At 44.7% G+C, this 21649-nt stretch overlaps 1 protein-coding gene across 4 annotated transcripts in view; it reads right to left on the bottom strand.

Moving 5' to 3' along the window:
- Wwox (WW domain containing oxidoreductase) overlaps positions 1-21649 on the bottom strand; it is a 563473-nt gene that overhangs the window by 334115 nt on the left and 207709 nt on the right. For all 4 annotated transcript variants that reach the window (XM_046435188.2, XM_046435189.2, XM_046435187.2 and 1 more), the window contains one exon: positions 2256-2344. In XM_046435188.2, coding sequence (XP_046291144.2) covers positions 2256-2344 — 89 coding nt within the window. The remainder of the gene's footprint in view (positions 1-2255; positions 2345-21649) is intronic.

The following is a 21649-nucleotide window of genomic DNA, read 5'->3' as shown; positions in this document are numbered from 1 at the left end:
AAAGTCATTTGATAAAATCTAGGATTACAGCAAAATGGTTGATAGCTCCCTCCAAGAAGAGTTTGGGCTTCATGATTACAAAAGGCACTTAATTCGCTGATTTCCAAACTACTTAATGGTTAAAAACTAATGGTCCCGTTAAGATGTGGAAGAAGATCCTATTATGTAACAGTTGGCTGTTTTCTAAAAGCTGCTCAGTGCCAGTGCAGGCTGACGCAGGACCTGGAGGGAGCTGATCAGAGGCAGTGAATGTGAGCCCTGGCTAGAGCAGCAGGGTGTGGGAGAGCAGGGAGCCCCAGGAGGCTGAAATCCTGCATCTGCCCCCAGCTGCCAAGTTCCCCCTGGGAGAATCACTCATTTTCTCTGAGTCTCAGTTTCCATCCTATTTAAAATAAAAAAATAGTGCCACGTGGTGGTCAAGAGGGTGCAAATGACCACATGGGCTCTTAGCCCCTCTACCAACCGCAGGCCTTTGAATGGCTTGCTCCTTCTTCCTAGCTTCCCTTTCCTCATGTGTACAACGGAGACAGTCACACCGTGCCCCCAAAGGATGGCTTCGAAAAGCAAATCAGAAAATGCATGCAAAACCTTCTTAGTGTGGGGCCCATAATAAGCCCCCAATAAATGAGCTGGTACTTCTGCTGCAGAGCTTGTTAGAATTATTCCCTCCAAAATGACCACAGACATGTGCAATTGCGGAGTCAGCCCTTAGCAATAAAACACTGCTTGCTGACAACGGAGATTATGGCTTGTTTGCGGCTAACTTGGCTTCCAGTGGCCACCGCTCTCTTCCCAGAGCCCAGGAGAATGCCTGGGGCTTTGGAGGTGCTTATAAGTACATAAATGAACGAGGAAGACTAAATGACCACTTGTCTGGAACTCCACTGCTATTCCCCATACCTGGTCTTCTCCAATCGCTCTGGCAAGGGGTAGCAGCTACCAGTTGCCATGCGCTACACAGGAGGCCCCCTGCTCAGATCCACTGACCAGCTGCGGGCTGTCACCTGCCTGTGCCTGTGAAGGCAGGACCAGAACTTGGAGAATGCTCTCAAAAATCCCCAACTCCGCATGGTACCCAGAGCCCAAGGCTCAGGCCACTTGCTCACTCTAAAAAGAGATGTGAAGAGCAAATTTTGTTACAGTCTAAAAGATGGAGCAAGACCCAGAAAGAGACGGACAGCCATGCAGGGTCAGTCCTTCTGAGATTTGCAGACCTGGTCTCTGACCCCTTCCTTCACACCCTTCATCTGCTTGGAGAAGAACTATAAAACGAATGTCCCCATCAGAGCCCAACCTATGGCCAGGTTGTCATGTATGGCAGCTCTCTGTGTCTAGCCCTGCTGGTGAGACCCTTGGCCCCATTTGTAGTATGATTCACTTAATCCTCGAATTTCCATCACCTCACTGTAAATAAACCAAGTTATTTATTAATGCAATCTGAACCACTAATAAATGAGAAATCTGTATTGTTGGCACTACACATGAGTCAACCATAAAAATAAACATTTGGAATCAAAATATTTTCATTAAAATGTACCTAGCCACTACTGCTTTTCTTAGCCTGGGGTCTGAGTCTTGGTCTCTCTCCTCTCCCCCTCCCTCACACCTTCCTTACCTCCCTCCTCTCTCACCTCTCCCTCTCTCTGTAGGAAATGGAAGTCAGCCTGTGAAGGCATCACAAATATGCGAGCCCATAACTAGGGCTTTCTCCTTTGGGCATTTTGAAAGATGGAAAAAGAATGAAAATTAAAAACAGGAGTAAGTTTCTCCTTATTTTAGGCTATGTGTTTGGAGCCGTATGCACGCACCACATCAAATCATTGAAGGCTTGCAAAATACATATCCCTCCGCTGCTAGATTTCCAGCACCCTGCAGTTCTGGGTAACTGAGTTTACTTGCTCCTGAATGCAATTCCAACATTGTTTTCCTTGATTCTGAGATGCTATCCACTGAAAAGATGTCTATGACCAGGGTACATCTTACAACGGTACAGCTTTTACTAGCCACTTAACTAGTACTTTAGTAGTGTCTTTTCCTTTTGTATCTGGGAAGCTGTTATTAGATTGATGACACGTCTCATAATGAGGGTGACTGAGAGTCAAGAAAATATGGGACACCTCAACAGGGCCAATATAAATGAGCCTCCTGTTTGGACACCAAGACAACACCACGGTGTTCTCCCAATTGTGTTCATCTGATAAAGACATTACAATAGCCAGGAATTATGATCTATAACCCTCCGCTGGAACACTCACACGTTCTTGGCCTTGAACGCTTCAGCAAAATGCTGCACGCTGCGGAGCAGAGCGAGGTCCAGGGTCATTGCTTCTACCTTGGCTTTGTGCTGGAATGAGAGAAAATAAAAAGAAATGATAAATAACAGCAAGTTTAGTTCATAGTATCAAGTTACAGTAAATGTGTTATGGAACATGTCGGAATTCCCCTGTTTAATATTAGACGCCCAGAGAGAGTATAAATCACTGGAATGAATGGAAGAACAAGGCTTTTATTGCCAAGTTCAGAGAGCATGTGAGGCTGGGGTTGCACTGGGCCTCCCTCTGCACATTCAGGCAGGCTGGGAGCAGGATCTTTGCTCACTCCAACTCCTCCCAATCTACATTACAAAAAGTGATACATTGAGGGGGACACCACCACCAAGCCTGGCTCAGGCAGAGATGCCATGGATGCCATTTTAACCTTGAAAATCACCTTCTAGGTACGGAAATGTTTCCAATAAGGCTGTACCAAAAATTAAAGATAACTCATGTATAGATAGAACAAAAAAGAGGCAAGACTCCTGTATTCCAATGGACTCTGACTGACCTAGGTCCCCAAGAGAAGCCCAGCTGAGTGACACAGAACACTCTACAGGCTGTGGGGCATTTTTTAAATAGTAATGATGCTGACGACGGCTATTGTTTACTCAGAGCCTGCCATAGGCTGGGTGCTTGCACACATCTCATTTAATCCTCAAAATGACTGAATTAGAGGCAACAGGTCCCCCATTTTATAGGGTAGCATCTTACAAGAGATCACAGAACTCAGAAGTCTGACCCGAAAACCCAAGTTCCCTTGTAGCAAGAAGCCAGGACTGGAGAGTCGGGCACTGACTCAGTCACCTTCCACTGGATACAGTCTTCCTGGCCATAACTCTGGAAGTTCCATCTGAGGGCTGCCCATCTGACCTGTCTTGTTAATTTATGGGGAGTTTTTGACTATTAGGTCAGGATGACCTTTAGAGTGTGGCATTAAGTACCATTAATTCTTAGATCCAGCTCCTCCAAAGATGTAAAGCCAGGAATGTCAGTGCCATCTGCCTGTCCAGGTAAGAGCCTCATGAAACCAACAGTTAACTTTGGAATTTCAGTCTAGACTGTGATGCTTGAGTAAGTCTAGGGAGAATAACCGGCTACCTCTAATGCTACGGAACGATGCGAACAGCACTGCTGAGGACATCCCCACCCTGACTGTCCTACTCGGGAGGGTGAAAGCTATGCTGGGTTTAGTGTATCTGCAGCCAGTTTATCTTGGCTGCGAAAGTCCTGGGCTCTAACCCAAGTCCTAAGCTTTCAACAGTCAACATCAGGCAGGGGCAGCTGGAGAGCCCACCAACTATGGGCCATTTAACATTGCCAAGCCTCAGTTTCCTCACTGGTAAAAGACAAATAGGAATTTTCTGTTCAGAGATGTGAGGGTAAGGGCTAAGCAGCTCAGATCTTGTCTGGAAGACAGAAGATAGTTAATAAATTTAACTAGGAGGAGCAAATACATCGGCTATGCCAAATCCTTGTCCTGATGCCACTTGGCAGTCAGCAGAGGTTTGGTGGGCTGCGGGTCAAAGGAGGAAATGATGTTATGATGTCCAAAGATCCTCCCCATAGACCACACTGGACCGGACCACCAACTGTCTGTTAGATCCTGGAGGATCCAGGTCACTTTTACTAACTGAGCCCAGTTGTAGGGAAAGGTGGTAAAAAGTGACTGAATGATTTTCCCAAATCCCAGAAGCATCTTGGTGCCGAAGGCAAGAGCGACCCACATGGATGCTAATTCCTGGTCTTGGTGCAAAGGTGGCAGATGCTCAGCTGTGCAGACTTCAGAAGGAAGCAAAGAAGCATCAGTGTGATGGAGGAAAGAGGAAATGCCAACACATGGGGGAATCAGAATTTCCTAAGGTCAAAGTAAGAGAGCTGAGGGCTGGAGGGTCTTGCAGGGTGAGGCCACAACCCCACCTGATAGGGAAGGAAGGGGTCATCAGGACTCCTAGTGGCACCAAATTAGGTCACACTCCTGTAGAGAGCTTGGGTCTCCAGATGAAGAGCAAAACCCAATCTTCTTTCTGAGTAACCAACATTTATCTAACCGATGACTAAAAATTAAATAAGAATAAGAGATTTTACATTCAATGGCTAAGTCCCCCCATTCAGAGATTACTGAGCCTCACAAACACTTAAATACTTGATGTGACATTCAAACTTAGCAAATAAAGTGGCCTTTTCCCCTTACCCAACCTCCTTGGGTCCCAGCTCACTTCACTGGGAGCAGGAGAGCCAGAATATTACAGAAACGTCAATGTATCACACATTCATGATGCTGTGGAGCAGGTGACAGAGACTGTCCCTCTTTGCCAATGCAGGCCACTTATTATAAAAACACATGTACCTACTCCCCCCATAGTACAGGAAGAATGTTCCCAGGTGGCGACCCCAAAGCAACATTCCAAAGACGTGAAGCCAAGACCCAGGGGCCATACGTTCCTCTCACACATAACTTCCTGTGGCTAGGTTGTCTTTTGGCCTTCCCCTGGCTTCAAAATAAAGCACAGAGCTGCCACTACCCATACGAACAAAATCAGAACTTACACATCCAGGGGGAGCAAGGGGTCACAAGCTGCCAAGTAGTTCAACAGACTAATCCACCCACTGTGTGTTACGAGGCTCCCAGGGACAGTGGTTCAGGCGCACACACTATTATTCAGGTAATTCTTCTGCCCTGGGCATCAGGTTTCTTGTTTTTGCTGCTGGCCCTGAGAAACGCAGAGGAACTGAGCAGTACAGCATGTCCAGGGGGGGACAAGTGTAGCTTTCAGGATTAGGGTGTGTGTATGTGTTTGTGTGGGTGTGGTGTGGGGCTGCTCTTCTGACAGTCCAACAGTCAGCAGCTTTCTAGAAACGTCTGCCAGGATACATGCTCTGAATGGGAATGCAGGGGCTCAGTTACCACAAACAGAACCATTTTTCAGTGGCAAACTGCTGGCTGTTAGGCGACGACAGGAGACCCGATTTGCCACTGTGAGATTTCCTGCCAACACCACTAGTGACAGGCCACAATTCGCTGTCTTGGTTTAACTCATGGACTTCTTCTTGGAACTAATGATAGACTCATAAGAAAAGGCCAAGTTTGCACAGCAAGTGTCCATGAACCCATTATCCAGCTTCCTTAACAGTGACATCTTACCTATTCCTGTGTTCCTTTATGTTTCTCAGGGTCAGTAGCAAGTACATAATTAAAACTTGAAAATGGACATTGGCACAGACAATTTATTAGACCTCTCTTATTACTAGGTTTTCACCAGGGTGGGCATGTATTCTTTTTCCTTCCCTTGTTTGGACTATCTTTGTGCATAATTCTGACATATTTTGTCACGTGTATAGTTTAGCAAAGCTATGAACACATTCCATGTACAGAATTGCTCTACCACCAAAAAATCCACATCTTTCATTAACAAGAGTTACAATGAGCATGTGCAATCTGCAGCATGAAAAGTTCATGTCTTTTTTGGCCAGATCCTGTTCTCTGGATGGGCAAAACAAACACATAAAAACCCCCTTTGTAGCTTGGAATGGTCAACAAGATGTGGTCCATACTCAGCATGGTGAGGAAGATCTTCTGTATCAATCAGGATATGCTTCAATAAGGAGCAGGCCCCAAATTTCCATGCCTTGAAATAACCCAGGACTGTTGTCCTCCACACTCAACCCGGTTCAGAGGGCCACGCTTCTCATGTTAGCCAGAGATTCACTGGATGGAGCCTCCATCCTCTGTAACATCACCAGGCTCCACAGCAATGGGAAGAGAGCACAATGAGCTGCACATGAAACCTCAAAGTCTTTCACCAGACAGTGACATTTGTCACTTCTAATCACATTTCACTGCAGAGAGAGTCACGCAGCTGTGCCTATCCCCAAGAAGGTGCAACCCTCCATACACCCAGAAGGAAAAGGAAAAGCGCACAGTGGGCAACACTGATGACTAACCCCTCCCATGACTCGACCCCTATCTCCCCAGGCTTATTTCAGGCCACTTCCTGCTTCAGACTCAGATTAATTTTAGGGGAAAAAAAACTTAGAAAAGACAGATGAACTTGGACATACAAACAAAAAGCATCTAAAATCCCACCACCCTAAAATAAACTGCTAGCTTTCTCTATACCCTCCCTTCCCTTGCCCTCCATCACCTGTCCATGTATCTTCCTACCTACCTGCACATCTACCTACCTTTGTTTATAACAGAGAACTTTAGGCTGAGAGTTCTAAACCTTGAAATGCTATAAAATGCCTCCCTCACCTTTCTCCAAATCTCACCAGCTCACAAACTTAACATCTCAGGCAAAACAGAAATGCCAAATTATTGGAACTTAGGAATTCAGATACTACTGCCCATCATTTTAGAACCAACCACAGAGGTGGCCTCCCATGCATAAAGTGTCAGGGAGCTTCCCTGCAGCTCAGAAGCCTGCCTGTCCCTAACACCCAGGGCTCTCCAGAATGATACCAACGAGTGACCACATACTTCTCCTACTTCCCTGGGATATAGGGGCACTTGATGGTGGCACAGTTGGTTGACACCTTCAATACTCCAAGTCTTCCTCATCTGGTCTTTATTAAATTCTAAAACTCCCCTCAGTGATTCCAGGGTCTATAAAAGCAGATTTGAAGGGGTTGCCTGTTGTTGTCACGCAGCAGGGAAACTTAATGTCATTTTATGACTATAAATTAGCCACACGCAACTCAGATGTGATTCTGCCTAAAACCAAAGGAGCCACATGGGGAGTATGCAGTATTTAACCAAGAAGTAGGGAGATGTAGTTTTAGCAGAGCTGCCAGAGCCAGGCTGACCTGGAGACACAGCACAGCTGGTCCACGGCTCTGACAACATCTCGTCAAGGAAGCTCTGGGCCTTAGCTGCCTACTGTGAGAACAGGTGTAACTATTAGCCTCGCACAGTCAAAGGTAGGGTGCAGACAAGAGGACTCAGTGAATGCTTAATATTTTGAAGACCACTGATAAAATATAATGCCCATTGTTTTTCACTAATAAAACATATTAGGAATTGCAGATCTCTCCTGCTAGTTTTACAAAATTAACATCACTAGCTCAGAGAAAGTTTCAATAGTGCCTCTGTGAAGGATGATACACGATCCCAAAGTAGGCCCAAGGAAGCTTACTGAATCCCCTTGTTCCAAATTCAAGTTTTGAACCCCAGAAATGTCGATTAAGGCCATGGGCTCGGGCCAGACTGCCGGGGTCTGGAGCAGTTCCAACACTTGGAGCTGGGCAAGTCACTTCTCCTTCCACATGCAGTTTTCTCCTCTGTAAAATGGGGACCATCACGGTAGTTGCCTTACCTGGAAATGAAGTAATATGTGACCACTGGGAGCAGCACCTGGCACCTGAGAGCTCTGTGCCACCGTCATCTAAGCTCAGCATCACCATCTGTATGCACACCAAACAGCTTCACTCTTCCCAGGCTGACTGGGCCACACCTGGCCAGTGGGGAGCCATCTCAGAGCACCACCCAGGACTCCACCCCCGGAGCAAGTGCCTATCCCTAAGACAACCTGAGGAGGGCAGTCACGCTCACCCACCCTTTCACAGACGGAAAAGCTCAAGTTCATAAAGCTCTTTATCAAATAACCAGCGGCAAAGCCACAGCTCAAATACTCATGACTTTAATTGCTGCTCTGCGTTCCACAATGCTCTTCTTTCAGACTAGCCCTCCTTGCCCCTCAGAGACCCTCAGGGCAGCTAAGGCCAACTCCAGAGGAAACGGCCCAATCTGCTCAGGCTCATGCAGAGGGCAGCTTGCTCATCTATAAGGGGCACGACACTCACAAGAGCAAGCTCATCCATCTGTGCACTTACTAGCTCTGCCCCCAAAGGGAAGTGCACTTCCCATGGGTTCCAGTTCCTTTACCTCTATTTCCCCAGGACCGCTACACAGCAGAGCAAACAGCTCACTCACTTAGTCAACTTACCAACGACAGGAGGTGAGAAAGGGGTACTATTCCATACAAAGAGGCCTTCCGGAAAATGATAGAAATAAGTCCAGAGATCAAATCTATTTTTTCTAAAAGCAATCATTATTTTTAAGTCATCATTGATTATAAAATTGCCTGTGAATTAGTTGTGTGTGGGGATGTGCTGTCTCCACTACCCCATCTCCCCTCATTATGAGACAGGTACCTAGTCTGGGAATGGAGCCACTGGGTGCAAGGGACCAGGCTGGGTGAATTCAGTGCATGCTTCAGCCCACTCTCCCTTGCCTCTTGGGCTTTGCAGGCTCTAGGAGGCTCGACCAAGGGTCCCTCCGCATACCTGGCACATCGAGAGGCACACAGCAGCAGCTCTTGGTCACCATGTGTGGAAGATGTCATCACTGAGAGGCTCAAAAAGAAGGGGCGCATCTGTACATACATATGTTGGAGGCAGGAGGATGGAGAAACCCAGAGGCACTGTGTGGGTGCACACAACTCAGCCTCCAAAAGACACAGGAAAGTCTTACAGCCTTTGGGGTCTTGATATCTGCACTGCAGTAAAGGACTTACCGTCCCTGGGACTTGGGAGTTCTGTAGTGCTGCCTCAAGGTGCCCATCAGTAGGGGTTGACGGCTGTGCTTCCCACTCTTACACTTATCAAAAAGCTGATCTCCAGATCCCCCTAACAGAAACCCTTGTTCACATGTACTCAGTAATAATAAAAGCAGCAAAAACTAATGAGCACCCAGTAACAGGCTTGTTACTATTTTTCCTTTCGCAATAATCTGAAAAATCTTTTGAACCGTATACAACTTTCCCCCATTTTACAGATGAGAAAACAGAGGCTGAGAGAATTTAAAGTGACAGGTGGTGGGAAGACACAGTTGTACAACTGAGATGTTACCAGCTCTCCAGTTCCTGCCATCATGGGAATGCCAAATTGAACTGTACCCTGTCCTCGTATCCAACACATAGCCAAGAAGCTGCAAAGAAATTAACACCATCTGTATATTCTTATTTGTGTCTATTTTATATCATATTTATTTCATACACTTAGAATTTACAAGAGAAGTGTTAGTGCTAAAAGAAAAAATGGAACTATGGCAATAATCTACATCCAGAGTTGATTGCTAATGGCATCCTGCAAATTCTAATCCAATGGACCCTAATTGCATTATGCTGATGTGTCTCCTCCACTTTCCACACTCTGAGTCCTGATTTTACATTCTGAAACCTTAAATAGGAGTTGTCACATTTACAACAGCAAGAGACACTGGTGCTGAGCACATTATTGACGTGACGTTATTCACTGAGCTATAATAGAGATCTAACTAAACTGGCTTAATAATTCATCAATATCCTATGTGGGACTTCATAACACTAATTTCTCCAGTATTACTAAAATGATGTTAATGGTGGCAAAAGATGGCGCATCTTTACTGGGAAATGCTGAGGAGAGAGATGCTTGTGTTGAGTGTGAATCTTGTGTCTCCCAGTAGGAAGAACCCAAGACAGCATCAGAGGGAGCCACATGGGAAGTTTTCCCAAGCCTGGTTGAGCCTATTGATCAAATTTGTGCACTAATAAATGGTTTTTCTGATAGGATACCTAGGGAAAGGAAGGGCTTTCTTCCTTTACACATTTACCTGGCTCTACACATTTCACTAGTCTGCACATCATTTTGCCTTTAATAAGGAAATACTCTTAGAGAAGACTACACATTTTGAAGTTGGGAACCACACCAAAATGATCTTTGGCACAGTCCTGGACTTTTCTTGAAGTCTTGAAGGCCAGCGGCTGAGTATGTCATTCCCAACCTTGAAATCTACCATTTAAGTATGGACTCTCACTCCTGGACCCCTCCCCCCCATACCACACCTCCCCCTGCCAAATTACGCAAACATCCCTGATAAGAGAATACTGACAACTCTTTATTACCAGCCAAAAATTTTGCCTTGTGTTGCTGGAACTCAATTTATAAAATAACTGTATCAATATCTATAGGTAATTGTGAGGCTATTGAAGGAGAAATTACACCAGATAACAGCTTATTTAATTTGGTATGTGAGTTACGAGCCATGTAAAGCAAAACTATTAAAAATGCTTAGACAGTAATTGGCCATATTTTGCACTCTGGATAAAAAATGCTTATCTTGCCAGAAACTAACAGGAGAGTGAAAATATTCCAAAACCTTCCAATTTTCCTCCATGCAATGTATTCACATTGCAGCTTAAAAACAGTTTAAAGGACAGTGAATGGCGCGGGAGTTTGGCAGTCAACACAATTGTGCGTTTATGCCTTGCCGTTGAAGGGAGAGTCTTTCTTCGTGGTGAATTTTTCATTCTAATGTAAGTGATGATTTACGTTAACTATAGGTAAAGCATGGTTACATTTTCCTGAAGGATTGCAGGCAAGTAAAGAGCAGTACAATAAGTTGAAGCGTAAAAGCTTTCTCTGTCATAATATTTATTATAATGGCATATAAAATAGCTGAAATAAATAATAGATGACGAAAGGTAAATTCATATGATAAAGAATCCTTCAGCATGCACCATTACTTTTGACTGTTCTAGTTTTATACACAGTTGAGGACTCTTAATAAACATGCCCTATATCTTAGGTAAGTATTGGAAACATCAAAGATGTGCTTAAAAGGCGACATAGTGGACAACAGCTAATTTACTGTATAATTACAGTGTCAACTGGAACAGTCTATATATTTTGCATATTTAATAGCTGCAATCTTGATGAAACTTGTTAAGCATTGGAACCCCCTACATTTAGGGGCCTCAAGATGCCCATCTGTGGGGGTTGATGGCTGTGCTTCCCACTTTTACACTTATCAAAGAGCCCATTTCCAGATCCAGAAAAAGAAGATATGTCTGCTCTGCTCTAGAGGACTTTGTTCTCCATTTGATGAACCCAGGACATTGGAAAGATCCTCAAGGGCAGGGATTCATTGCAATCCTTGGAAAGGAGAGAACCACACACTGACTGCCCCATGTGAGCCACATCAACCTGCAGGGTTCACAGCCAGGGCCACTGTACACCCAATGGATACCTGACAATGTCTGGGGTATTCTGAGTGGTTGCAATTTGGCAGAGGCAGGCACTGGCATTGAGCGCTTCTGGGCCCCAGTGTCCATAGCGCTGAGGCTACCATGTGGGTTTGGCGAGAGGAATCTGCATTGGCCCTATGGGATCTCTGGCTATTTAAACTTACCTTGGGTGGAACAGATTAAACTGGTGCATTGAAGAAAGGACAAATAATGCAGAAGTAGATAATGAATAAAGTGCAAACATCTGCCAAGTCCCACTTCCCCCAGGATTAGCAGGGCAACATGGGTCAATTCCACAATACCTGTACAGGAACGCACTGGGCAACTCTTCCTGCACCGCTGTCGCTCATGTGGGGCACAGCCTGGCTTTTCTCAATTCATGTATGATTGGCTACATTTAAACAGAGCCCTCCTCCAGTTCTTTTGAACAATTGTGTCCAGCCCTTTGTCAGAGTGTCCAATCATTATTTAAAAAAAAAAAAAGAACTACCCCACATCCTTCAAAGGCCTTGGGAGTTTTTAGTTAAATTCTTGAAGTCTTAACCTCCTCATCTATAAAACTACAGACTGCAGAACTCCTCCCATCTGGTGTTACTGTGAAGCCCCAAAGATAACAGCACCTTTGGGAACCTACAGGAAGAACTGTGGGATCTGAAAGTGTCAGCTACTGTTTGTGTCGTGATTGTGTTCCGTTGTGTTGTGATTGGGTTCCTTTGTGTTGCATGCAGGACTTTTGCCAGTGAAAGCAATGCTGCAGCACACACATTTTGCAATAGGTAAGTTTTTCTTAAAGGATAAATCCCTGAAAGTAGACTTGCCAGGTCAAGGAGCAGCCACATTTTAAATTTTGATAGATTTTTTTCTGGAGACCTTCCAAAAAGGTGATGCCAACTTCCATTCCTAAGAACACTGCAAGAGGGACTCTGAAAGGAACCCAAACCACCAATAATTCACGTGGACATTGACAGTAAATTAAAATGCATAGTTTTAAAACATCTCTGTGGGAATACTCCATACATGATGTGTGGCACAGAGGTGGTTTTCAAGACAGATTTGCTCTAGAAAGGGGATGGAGGGTCATTCAACATACCACCAGACATGGGAGAAAGGCATGAGAAGAAATAAAAGTGGGCTGGTAACATTAGCAGCAGCAATTTCCCACAAGCCACTTGGAAGTCCAGGCATTTCCCCAGAGCACCTGCTTCCTGTTAGTTGGCCACACTGTATGCTGACAGACATGAACTCAGCATGTAGAGCATGCAGTAAGCATGTAATAGCACACATCATGCTGGAAGAGTGACCCTGACAGCCATGGTTGAGTTATGGATGTATCCAAAGACAGAAACTTTCCAAAGGTTCTGCAGAAGAAGGGCAGAACACCCAGCAGATAAACTAGAAAAGATCTGATGCACCCTTCAGAAAGAAACAGGGCTTCCTGCTTAAAACTGCATCTGCCTGGCAGCCTCTCAAGAGCTCTCAGAGAAACACTGACAAAAGACAGAAGATGGGAACGCAAGACACACGCAGAGGAGGGGCCACAGCCAGGTGACCTCCAAACCTTCAGAATCTTTCAGACTAGCCACAGGGCCAGATAAATGACACTTACAAAGGAACCAGAGAAGGAGGGAATGGCAGGAACAAGGGGAATTTGTTTTACAGGAGGGAGGATTCCATTGAGTCATTAAATCACATATGGTCTTGTTCTGTTGATTAGAATGACAGAGACACTGAAGAACTTTATACAGTATAAGAAGTTTACATATAGATGTTCAACCTCCATGAGTAACTGAAAATAGGAGGTAGTGAAGGAGAGAGGGATGGATCCATTCTAGAAGCATAGGATAAATATAAAAGTATGTCTTGAGTGTCTGAGATACAAAGAAACTCAATCCATCTAAAAATACGTCAAAATTTTTAAGAAATAAAGAAAAAGTTGATAAAAAATAAAATACAGAAATGAGCATAATTGGATCAGTCATCACAAGAAATGGAAATGAATTTAAAGTCACACATTAAAAGGTAGAAACCAACAGGCTGTAATTTTAAAATGGTTCTATGCTTATGAAACACCACAGATAGAGCAGCTATCAGAGCCATCGTGGCTACACAGTGTGGAGCTGTTAAGAAGGGGGTGACTGCACAGAAGCCAGTGTCACTCTGTCATGGGACATCTGCCTTTTTCATTAAAAGTCTTGAGCAGCAGAGTGTGTAACTCCTGGGCTAGTCCTCCCGTGATCTGGGTTTCCCATACTCCTCCTCCTCCTCCTCCCATAAAAGAACACAGGTTATGATGAGCTCCTAGGGGTTTGGAGCCCCTATAAGACTGGAACCTGGATACCTTACTCACCAAATGGACTAAAGAAACCCACCAATCAGAGACTTGTGTGGATCCCTATCAAATGAGGAAAGGCCCTGGTGAAACCCCTCCCTCTCTTAACCTGAAGGACAGATTTGATGCCCATAGAGCCAGAAGCTCTGGGGAGTTAGAGTGTCAGGGGGTGTTGGCCACTCCTTGCCTCTGACAAGATAATACAAGACAGAGATGTGCTCAGGGAAGAATCGTCCAGGTGGTGAGCAGAAATGAAAGCTAGAACATTGTTTAGTTGAAGAAGTGAATAGATTCCAGAGCCCAAGCAGCATAACAGAAGCCTAGAACACTTTTTGAGATACAATCACCATGATCACCCACGATGACCCCAGAGGTGATTCAGATAATCCAGCCCAGTAGCATGTATCAGATGAATGGTGCTGCTTTCCAACTCAAGGCCATTATTCCAGAAAGTCTCATGATAATTGTTATTGAGAGAGACAGACACAAATTAGAAAACTAAAGTCACTCAACCCTACCTAGGAATAAGCAAGGTTTGACACATGGGCTAACAGCACAAACACGGCCCCTAGCAGCCCCTACTATAAGTGAGAAACTATATTGAAAAAAAATACGAGTTGTACTTTGAAGGCCTATAATTGTATAAAAACCTCTGCGCTACAACCTTGCATCAGCAGGAAGTGGCTAAGGGTTGCCACGCTCTGATACGATGCACCCTGGACCTTGATGGACAGGAAGCTTCCCTCCAGGGAGCAGATGTAGTTGCTCCCTGGGCAGCTGCCTCACCTAGAGCTTCCCCTCATTCCCTTCCCAGCAGAGTCTGTGGCCCTGCTCCGCCTCTTCTCCGCCTGTGCTGTACACCACAGCAGTGGGGGCCCAGCTGCAGACAGACTGCCTTCTGATTGTCAGAGGATCATAAGGAACCCCCCGTGAGCATGGAGAAGGCCCTGGTTGCAGAGAACTCGGTAACCCTGCCACTGGGTGAAGAGTTATTCTGTTCTGTATATGGGAAGGAGGAAGCCAAAGTGTACTGAGTTTCCACACATTAGGACAGTACCAGAGACTACCAGCTATTCACCAAAACCCTGGGCCTTATTCTCAGCCAGATTCATCATGGAGTCTCCCTCACAATTAGCCACAGCCATAGAACTTTGAGCTGGCCAATGGAATGTCTAGGAAGCGTCCGCCCCTCCAAGGCCTGGCCCACAAAACCCCACATGCTCACTCCCCACAGCCCGCTCCTAATTCCAGGCAATCAGGAGCCCAACAACATTTCATCTAATCTAGGAATTAACTAGCCCTGTGTCAAGTACTGAAATATTGGAAAACATTAACCAGTAGCTCACATTGCCTAACTAACATGCACAACCAAAACAAATACTGAAAGTTTGAAGACAATGGGGACAAGAAAAATACTAGGAACTTCTTAAAGCAGAATAGCTAATGGAGCAGTGTTAAATAAAATTTTAGGTAAAAACAAAAATATTATAACATGGAAAGGGATACTACATGATGGGAGAAAGCATTTGGCAAAAAGATAAAACAATCATGAACTTGCAAGTGTCAAACAAGCCTGGAGCCCAGATGAGCTTGGGGATCTTCCATGAGCTTAGGCATCCATGATAGAAACAAGATGAGCCACAAAAGAAGAATAAATACTCAGATCAGTGGTTAACACTGCCTACATGACAGAACCAGACACTTTTCAGTTATAGCCTTGAAATTAATCTAGAGAGGATCACAAGGCAATGTTGACATACTTCAAATACTCATCACTACAGAGATCACATTTCCTTATCAAGATCCAGCTAAATTGGAAACTGAAAATGTAAGATTTTTGCACAGATAACACAATATGGGAATTTTAGCCACATAGTGGCACATGTCTGTGATCCCAGAGGCTGGGGAGTCTGAGGCAGGAGGATCATGAATTCAAAACCAGACTCAGCAACTCAGCAAGGCCTTAAGCAACTCAGCAAGACCCTGTCTCTAAATAAAATATTAAAAAGGACTGGGGAGGTTGCTCAGTGATTAATTGTCCCTGAGTTTAATCCCTGGGACTAACAACAACAACAAAAAAAAAAAAGTGGAAACATTACACCTGTTTGTTGTGAGTCAAGAGCTAGGAGTAGAAGCAGAAGAAAGCCTCTGAGTATTAAAGTTTCACATTTGGCTAAAACCTGCAAGGTGGAGGCACAGATGCTGCACAGCTGATCAGCAATCCACACTCTTATCCTTAGGAGAGACCATGAGATGGACAAACTGTGAGGTCTCATGTTCTAATAATGACAACTGGATTAACTTAAATTATGAAGGGCAGGCAAAAGAAAAAAAAAAGAAACTGAAGAGGTCCCGAGTTCAATCCCCAATGACAAAAACAACAACAATAACAAAATCAAACAAGAGAGAAAGAGTAAACCAAGAGAGAAAGGAAGTAGAGACGAGAGGAATATAGAAAGACCTACAAATCTCAAGAGAATGAACTGCCCTCTGACATGATCTGCCTCCATAAACAAATTAATTTCAGATACACTGACCATCTCCAGCAGGATGTGTGTTTAAAAGAAAAAAGCAGCAGGGGGAAAAGGTAGGTAGGCTGAGAAGGAATGGAAAGGGGCTAGTTTAAATGGATTGCCAATAGCACAGACACACAATCAGAAGGACCCCAGAGGAATTAAAACCCACACTGTGGAGGGTGGAGAGGAGAATTCACCCCAAAGAAAATAGGCAGTTATAAGAGAGAGAGAACTGAAGGTTTCTCCCAGAAAACATAGAAGACAAAAGATACAAAAATTAGACAACAACACAACTGTCTCCTGAGAAGTATAGATACACAGAAACAAAAAAAAAAAGATATAAAAATTAAAGAAGAAACATGGTAGACCCAGCTGAAATCCCCAGAATATGACTTCAGACCTTTCCTCTATTTTTGCCTGTCCCAAAGTAAACATTATTTTGAGTTGATGTTCATCCAAGTTGATAATGTGAACGATGATGGCCGATTGTCAAACAGTCTGACTACCCACTGGCTCTGTTCCAAACATGTATACATAAGGATTCACTTAAGCCCCTGAACCACTGGGTAACACTATCATCCTGCCTTTCCTAGGAGGGAGCTGAGGCATGGGGAGTTAGAACCCTGCTGGGATTGTAGAGATCCCAGGCTTTGGACCACGGCACTGGCTACTTCTATCAGCCCCATATCAAAGCCTTTACCATATACATGTACACAGGTAAATAACATCTTGCTTTGCTTTTTACACCTTGTGTTTCACTGTATTTCTGAATCTGCTTGTTAATGCTCCCCAGCAATCCATGCTCGGACAGACATTTGCCTCTTTGAAGCTTTGTCCAGCCCAGCAGGGGCACCTGTGCAGACGGCTCAAGCCAGGTGGGCTGCCATCTACCTCAGCATGTGCCAAACTGGCTGAAATCCAACAGCTGGTTTTCACCACTTCATTCTTCAATTCATGGTTTTGATTCCTATCTGTGTCACCTGGAGAAGGTCTTCCACTAATGTGTCACAGGCTTAGTGGAAGGCATGTCTTGAGCCCTTGCAAGTTTTACCTCTGGCTTCACACATGAAATTCATATTTCAGTGTGAAAATTCCAGAGTCTCAGTGTTTTCGCTGGAATCTTTTTCACCATCTTCTGGTTCTGCCCGTGACAGAGGAGAAACACGCCATCTTCATGTGAATTGCTGGGAATCTCATCCAGTACAGTGAGTCTGGCAAATGGGAGCTGTTACTCTGCTAATGTGCTACGTCACTGTGAACGAATCCCAAGTTTGATGAGAAAATAAACTCTTTAAAAAAAGAAAGAAATGATAGACGAAGGAAGAAAGGAATGCAGGAAGGGGTGAGGAGGGAAGGCAAGACTGAGAAGGAGGAGGGCAGGGAGGTGGGCAGGGTGGGAGAGGAGGACCAGGGAGGTTTCCTGGGCTGTCTAATTGCTGAACCAGGACAGCTTCAGGAAATGACTTCGGAACAGGAGCAGAGGGAAGGAGAGTCTATGAGGAGCAGCACAGAGAGGCCAATACTGGCGTGTGGTTTCTGAACAGTGAGGGACATGCCATAGCCCAGGGTGGGGAGCGAGCTGGCTTGAGCATCTGCACACGGCCTCCTGCATCTCTGGCTTGCTCTGCAGTCTCCCCTCTGTGGCCAAGTGGGATGAATGGCTCATGTCGGGCAATTCTGTTAAAAGCCAGCTGAGTTACACACTCACATTTCCTGAAGAGCAGCCTGGACAGCACCAGGGCAGGGAGGGGAAGTGCGAGGCACCACCTATGAACGTCCACCAAGAGCCACTTGGGCAAGGCATTTCAAAGAGCTGGTCTGGCCACGCTCTTCTGGCCTCTTGGATATTTGTGAGAACCATCTTTCCCTCCCCTGCACTCCACGATGTGGATGTTCTCCCTGCAGAGTGCTTTCGCCTTGAGCGGTGTGACAGGGTGGCCCAGAGTGTCTCCACCATAAAGACAGGCCTGGAACACTTGAAACCTTAGGAAAACTGAAGGGAGGCGTGAATTGGGTGAAGTCGTGTCTAGTCTGGAATACCAGGTCGGCCATGGTCCTTCGCGAGGGTCCCATTATCCAGTTAATGCAAGTGTCACAAATAGGAACATCCAAACTTGTTCCCGGGTATAAGTTTAGATACTTTCTATTCCATATTACCATAAAAGTGTCAATTAAACACTTTCGAAGGAAAACTGGCAGATACTATTGGGACAGAGATGACAGCCTTTGACATACTTTACACTGCTGCCCTAACAAAGTGATCTAATTGTCTCTATTTTATAAACAAAAGAAAGGTGGGAGAAAACTGCTCCAAAACCATCGTATAAGCAGCTGGTAGAACTGGGCTGGCAGCTCTCCATCCACTCTGATCAGCTGGTTCTCCTACAGGACAGGGTTACTGTCTCTGTGCCAGAACTTTCTTTCCAGTCCTGGAATTATCCCCAAATCCGAGAGATTATGGTAGGGCCACAACCCAAGTACTGCACTCCTAAGAATGTGGTCCTTTCCATGAACCCAAAGCCTTGTAATTTATTTATTTTATTTTGTTATTGTTGTTGTATTTATACTATTAAAATTGAAACTTTGGAATGGGAAAAGAAAGGAAAATAGCTAACTTCAACCACTCTCCCACTTTGTCCCCCAGATTTAGGATTAACTAGGTTTGATAATCAAGTTCTGGGTAAAAGAAAATGTTTCCATATATGCAGAAAGTTCTATCTGAACCACCTGTTCCTTTTGATTTCATGGACCACACTTTTCTTCCAAATGACCATGCACCCTCTAGAACAAAGATCACCACATCATTTTTTCTAGAGGACCAGCTAGTAAGTGGCTTAAGTCTTTCAAGCTGCACAGTCTCTCCCTCCTATTTAAATTGGCAGTACAAAAGCAAAAGCAGCCATAGTGATATGCAAGTGAGTGGGCACAGATTCCAATAAAACTTTATTCGCAAATGCAGATGTTGGGCCAGAATTTTTGCCCACAGAACACAGTCTGCTGATTCCTGTTGTAGAGAAAGAGTCAAGAAAGTTTTTGTATGCTCCCCCGAACTCTGACAGTCTTATAACTCACATCATACGCAGATTTCAATGAATAATAGATAATGTCATACCACCCCTCCAAGTCTGTGCTGTTTCACAACACAGGGAGCGAGGGAGGGAGGGAGGGAGGGAGGGAGGGGGGGGGAGAGAGAGAGAGAGAGAGAGAGAGAGAGAGAGAGAGAGAGAGAGAGAGAGAGAGAGAGGGGAGGAGAGAGGGGAGGAGGGAGGGAGGGAGAGAGAGAAAGAGAGAGAAAATGAATGAGAGCATGCAATAAAAAGCAGCATAATTACTCCAAAGTGTGCAGAATGAAGACATGCTGCAGGACTTAGCAACAGGCATCTGTTAACATTTCCCCTTTCAAATGTGTCTTCTTTTATACAAGTGAAATTTTTAGGAGCATGAAGCCCAGCATTAAGAGGCTCTCACCATTTCATAGGTCTCATTGCACATCAACCCTTCTGAAATCCATGGTAGATCTGTAGAAATTTATAAAAACCCATCAGAAGATTAAAATAGGGGTCTCTAGAGATTTTCCTAGTATGCCAATTCCTGAGCATTTAGGTTGTTGAGAACAGACATTCTTCAACAGGCCTAAAGATAAATACCTAGATCTGCTAATGATTCTCTCCCCAACTATCAAATCACCTGCCCCATCTTGGTACCTGGTGTGGGGCCTAATATTCCTATCCTATTTGTCTGCATTTATAGTTCAGAAAAACCAAATCAATTCAACAACAATGCTTCTAATGAAAAGAGAACTCCACACTTTCTTCTTATTCGGAGAGAGGAAAGTTGTATGAAGACTCAGAAGTTGGGTGCAAGGAACCACTGAGGAGGGTCAGGCAGGAGCACATACATGAGATACAGCGAATGCTTATGGAAGACTTCCTCCTGAGCTATCTCATGCATCTCAAGGAATCTCTGTCTAATCAAAATGGCAGCAACAGAACAAGGGTAGTTTCTAGCCCGGAGCCACTCCATAAAGTAAGAAGAAGTCGGGGCCACAGTGTCCTTCAGGGAATCCCCAGATGCTGTTGGGGGATCAGGCATGGACCTTCCAGCTGGAATATGCAAGATTTCCCTTATGAGCAAGTGTTTAAAACCCTTCAATCCTGCCCACATTCGGTGCCCACCCATGGTGAAAACCACAGTTTGTCACTGCCAGGAGCTTTCTAGATTGAAAACTCAACAAGTACCTGATTCACAGGGTAAGGAATATCTCTAAACAAATACAAAATGCATGAACCACCAAGAAAAGATGAAAAGCAAAGATGAAACATGACCACCCGCTGGCCCGTGGTGTTGGGCTCTTCTGACTCCTTCAAGTTGCGTCGAGATCACCCAAGGTGCTAAGCCGGGGACCTCCCAGTCACAGATACCTCCCTTTCTCCCCAGAAACTTCATGAAAGAGGTACTAGGTTCTTTACTGTGTGAGCCAGGAAATGGAAATTCAAGTAGCTCGAGGTATTAAATCAGGTGGAGGAAGAGTCTGAACCCAAGCCTAACTGACCCCAAAATGCCACCTACCTCTCACCCAAGGAAGTATAAATCACAATGATTATGAAAGGGAGGAGGAAGATTGAGGCCCATAAGAATCCTTGCAAAGGATGAAATTCCAGGGACCCAGGCAGAATGTGTAAGGATGAGAAAAATCAGGCTGCCATGTGCAGGGAAAAAGCACAGAAAATACCCCGAGCTCCCCATTCTCCAAGATCCATGATCATATGCTACACGGTTCCCTGGAAGTGCAGGCGTGCACAGGGGAGCACATTAATCCTTCAAACACTAACAGATGCTGGCAGGGATTTAGACTAGAATGTATTTACAAAGTGACAAATTATGTTCTGTATTAGAGAGAGAGAGAAAGAGCACCCACGAACGTGCTGATAAATGTCAGCTGCAGTCACGACAAACGGTTTATTTTTATTATACTGTAACCACAAATGTTTTTTTTTTTCTTTTTTTTTTCCTTTCAGGAGTCCCAAAGATTTATTTGTTGCAGGGAAAAAACAAGATTATATATGACACAAAGTAATAACTGTACGATCAGATATTCTGGGTACCCTGCCCTCCTGGAAAGCTTCAGCCTGGTTGCTGCGGGTGCTACTAAAAAATGCTACCTTCTCCAAAGCACAGTAAATGGTTAATAAATCAGAACTGATACAATGCTTTGTAATTAGATACAGCCTTAGTTCACAGACTAGCCAATTGATAGCCACTACAGGGGGAATTGGATATTGTCTATCAGGAGGGTAGAGTAACTATTAAAATAAATTTAATGGCTGTGACAGGTAAGAAAATATACCAGAAGCTAAAATGTAATCAGTATATCCAAACTGAAATAAAATTATAGTCTTTGCTGCAAACAGGGTCCCTGGAAAGCAGGGTTATAGATGGAGAGCGACATCCACAGGCCAAGAGGAGCAGGGTCACTGTGTAAACGGA

The sequence above is a fragment of the Marmota monax genome, unplaced genomic scaffold (genome assembly GCF_021218885.2).
Source record: "Marmota monax isolate L192 unplaced genomic scaffold, Marmota_monax_Labrador192_F-V1.1 WCK01_AAM20220418_F8-fsc00024, whole genome shotgun sequence".
Lineage (NCBI taxonomy): Eukaryota > Metazoa > Chordata > Mammalia > Rodentia > Sciuridae > Marmota > Marmota monax.
This window is presented reverse-complemented; position numbering and strand designations above follow the sequence as displayed.